The sequence below is a fragment of the Enhydra lutris genome, unplaced genomic scaffold (genome assembly GCF_002288905.1).
Source record: "Enhydra lutris kenyoni isolate GAN:26980312 unplaced genomic scaffold, ASM228890v2 scaffoldscaffold31, whole genome shotgun sequence".
Lineage (NCBI taxonomy): Eukaryota > Metazoa > Chordata > Mammalia > Carnivora > Mustelidae > Enhydra > Enhydra lutris.
Genome location: NW_019154115.1, coordinates 3235234 through 3238898, shown reverse-complemented (window position 1 = coordinate 3238898; position 3665 = coordinate 3235234). Strand labels below are relative to the sequence as shown.

At 62.6% G+C, this 3665-nt stretch overlaps 1 protein-coding gene across 1 annotated transcript in view; it reads left to right on the top strand.

Moving 5' to 3' along the window:
- LOC111153342 (immunoglobulin superfamily containing leucine rich repeat 2) overlaps window positions 1-3407 on the top strand; it is a 3774-nt gene extending 367 nt beyond the window's left edge. Inside the window, exon 2 of the mRNA XM_022512322.1 lies at window positions 1134-3407. Within this exon, the coding sequence (XP_022368030.1) occupies window positions 1155-3407 (2253 nt within the window). The 5' untranslated portion in view covers window positions 1134-1154. The remainder of the gene's footprint in view (window positions 1-1133) is intronic.
- The last annotated feature ends 258 nt before the right edge of the window (window positions 3408-3665 follow it).

The following is a 3665-nucleotide window of genomic DNA, read 5'->3' as shown; positions in this document are numbered from 1 at the left end:
GGGGGGGGGGGGGGGGGGGGGGGGGGGGGGGGGGGGGGGTTGAGGTATGCTAGGCTTCGTGGAGCTATAGAAAAGGGACAGAATCCTGCACGATGACCTGTCTTTTGGGGACTCCTATACCTTCTGGGAGCTGCCAGGGCTCCTCCGTGATGGGAGGGGTGATTCTTTGAATCTTCAGTGACATCCTCCTCAATGCTCCAGGTCCATGCATGGGGAAGGACCTCCTTCCTCAGACAGAAGTTGACACAGCAACCTTGGTTCTCCCCTCGAGGGAGTTGCAGCCCAGGACAGGCTGCTTCAGTATGGGGGGGATGGGTGGCTGGGAGCCTACTGCCCCCGGTCCCGCCTCCCTCCCACCTCAAGTTCTCTATCCGCTGGGATTTCGGTCTCAGTGGAGGGCTTTTGTGCATGCGCAAGCGAACGCCTGTGCTGCCTGTGTGCGGGTGGGTTCGTGTGAGGACTTGTGTCCTTGTGTCTGTCAGCTCACACAATGAACAGGAAAGCACCGCGACGGAGAACCTTGTCCGGATGCTAGCTTCAGCTGAAAGAACAATGAGGTCTCCAGGGTATAGTGTGTCCATGTCTGGGTGTCCTTGTGTTTGTGTGCTAGAAAATGTGCTGTGAACCTCTAAACCCCTGCAGAAGTTGCAAGTTTGATGGCGGTGCCAAGCTGTGTTTGTGTTGTGTGAATGTATGGGCGCGTGTGCGAATGCGGTGAGTGGGACAAAGAGCTTGAGGAAAGACAACAGGCCACAGACAGAAATACTTTTTCTGTACCCTTGTCACGGAGTTAAACGAAGGCTTAGAAACACACCTGCGGGTCAGGGCAGAGCCTAGAGCAGACAGGGGAGCGGCTGAGTCTCTGGAGTGCCAGACTGAATGGGTAGGTGGGAGTGGGGGGTAGGGGTCGAGGCACAAGTCCGCTAGAAAAGGAAGTCAGGGCCCGAGAGAGAGCATACATTGAATCCTGAGACTTTTATTGCGCCCCCACTCGTGTCCAAGAGAGACTCTTGGGCACAGAGGAGAAGGTTCCTGGGGCCCCAGGGTCTGCCCCAGACGGGTTTGCGGAGGCAGAGCTTAATAGGGAGAGGGAGGCTGGATCTCATAAGTCACCTTCCCCCCTCTTTCCCCAGCTTCCATCCGCAGGATCCGGGATGGTGCCCTTGCGGGCTCTGTGGCTGGCCTGGGCTCTGCTAGGAGTGGCCGGAGCATGCCCAGAGCCGTGCGCCTGCGTGGACAAGTACGCGCACCAGTTCGCCGACTGCGCCTACAAGGAGTTGCGCGAGGTGCCGGAAGGACTGCCGGCCAACGTGACCACGCTGAGTCTGTCGGCCAACAAGATCACCGTGCTGCGGCGCGGGGCCTTCGCCGATGTCACGCAAGTCACGTCGTTGTGGCTAGCGCACAATGAGGTGCGCACGGTGGAGCCCGGCGCCCTGGCAGTGCTGAGCCAGCTCAAGAACCTCGACCTAAGCCACAACCTCATATCCAGCTTCCCGTGGAGCGACCTTCGTAACCTGAGTGCGCTGCAGCTGCTAAAAATGAACCACAATCGTTTGGGCTCACTGCCCCGGGATGCGCTCGGTGCGCTGCCCGACCTGCGCTCCCTGCGCATCAACAACAACCGGCTGCGTACCCTGGCTCCTGGCACCTTCGACGCGTTAAGCGCACTGTCCCATCTGCAACTCTATCACAACCCCTTCCACTGCGGTTGCAGCCTTGTGTGGCTGCAGGCCTGGGCCGCAAGCACCAGGGTCTCCTTACCAGAGCCCGACTCCATTGCGTGTGCCTCGCCTCCCGCGCTGCAGGGGGTGCCGGTGCACCGCCTTCCCGCCCTGTCCTGTGTACCACCCAGCGTGCGTCTGAGTGCTGAGCCCCCGCCCGAGGCACCGGGCAGCCCCTTGCCCGCCGGCCTGGCGCTCATGCTAAACTGCGTAGCTGAAGGACACCCCACACCCCGCCTGCAATGGCAACTTCAGATCCCGGGTGGCACCATAGTCTTAGAGCCTCCCGTCCTGAGCGGGGAAGACAACGCAGATGGGACCGATGACGGGGAGGAGGAAGGAGATGGGGATGGGCCCACGCAGACAGAGGCCCCAACCCCGACTCCAGCACCCGCTTGGCCCGCGCCCCCAGCCAACCCACGTTTCCTGGCCCTCACAAACGGTTCCCTGTTGGTGCCCCTCCTGAGTGCCAAGGAAGCAGGCATCTACACCTGCCGAGCCCACAATGAGCTGGGGGCCAACTCCACCTCACTACGCGTGGCAGTGGCGGCTGCCGGGCCCCCAAAGCACGCTCCTGGTGCCGGGGGAGACTCTGAAGGGCAGGCCCCTACTTCTGAACGCAAGTCCACAGCTAAAGGCCGGGGCAACAGCGTTCTACCCTCCAAGCCCGAGGGCAAAATCAAAGGCCAAGGCCTAGCCCGGGTTAGCATCCTCGGGGAAACGGAGGCGGGGCCGGAGCAGGAGGAGGAGGAGGAGGAGGCAGGTGAGGGAGAGGAAGCAGAAGACCAGATCTCTGCGGATCCGGCGGAGGAGCAACGCTGTGGCCACGGGGACCCCTCGCGGTACGTGTCCAACCACGCATTCAACCAGAGCGCAGAGCTCAAGCAGCACGTCTTTGAGCTGGGCGTCATCGCACTGGACGTGGCGGAGCGCGAGGCTCGGGTGCAGCTGACGCCGCTGGCGGCGCGCTGGGGATCTGGGCCCGGCGGGGCTGGGGCAGCCGGGCGGCCGGGGCGGCGGCCGCTGCGCCTGCTCTACTTGTGCCCAGCGGGGGGTGGCGCAGCAGTGCAGTGGTCGCGCGTGGAGGAGGGCGTCAACGCCTATTGGTTCCGCGGCCTGCGGCCTGGTACTAACTACTCAGTGTGTTTGGCGCTAGCCGGGGAGGCTTGCCACGTGCAAGTGGTGTTTGCCACCAAGAAGGAATTGCCCTCGCTGCTGGTTATCGTGGCCGTGAGCGTATTCCTCCTGGTGCTGGCCACCGTGCCCCTGCTGGGCGCCGCCTGCTGCCACCTTTTGGCCAAACACCCCGGTAAGCCCTATCGTCTTATACTGCGGCCACAGGCCCCTGACCCCATGGAGAAACGCATCGCCGCTGACTTCGACCCGCGTGCCTCCTACCTCGAGTCGGAGAAAAGCTACCAGGCAGGCGGCGAGGCAGACGTCGTGGAGCCAGCAGAGGCTCCCGGGGAGAGCCTCGATGAAGACGCGGAGCAAGAGGACCCAGGTGGGGACCTGCAGAGGGAGGAGAGTCTGGCGGCCTGCTCTTTGGTGGAGTCCCAGTCCAAGGCCAACCAAGAGGAGTTCGAGGCGGGCTCTGAGTACAGTGATCGGCTGCCCCTGGGCGCCGAGGCAGTCAACATCGCCCAGGAAATTAATGGCAATTACAGGCAGACGGCAGGCTGAACCCCCAGCCCCACCGGCCTGCCCATTCCCATCCCCCACCTTGGGTGCCTGGGAGAAGAAGCCTAGGGCTGGCAGGATGTACGCCCACCACCCCACCCACAACCTTCGCTTACTCCGCCCCTTTACCAGCCCCGACCTTCATTACTGGGGACCCTTCATTACTGGGGACTTCGAGAGGGGAGTGGGATGACTGCACCAGTTCCCAGCCACCCATTATCATCATTGTCTTTGAGAGCTCAATTCCCCTCCACGGCAAGC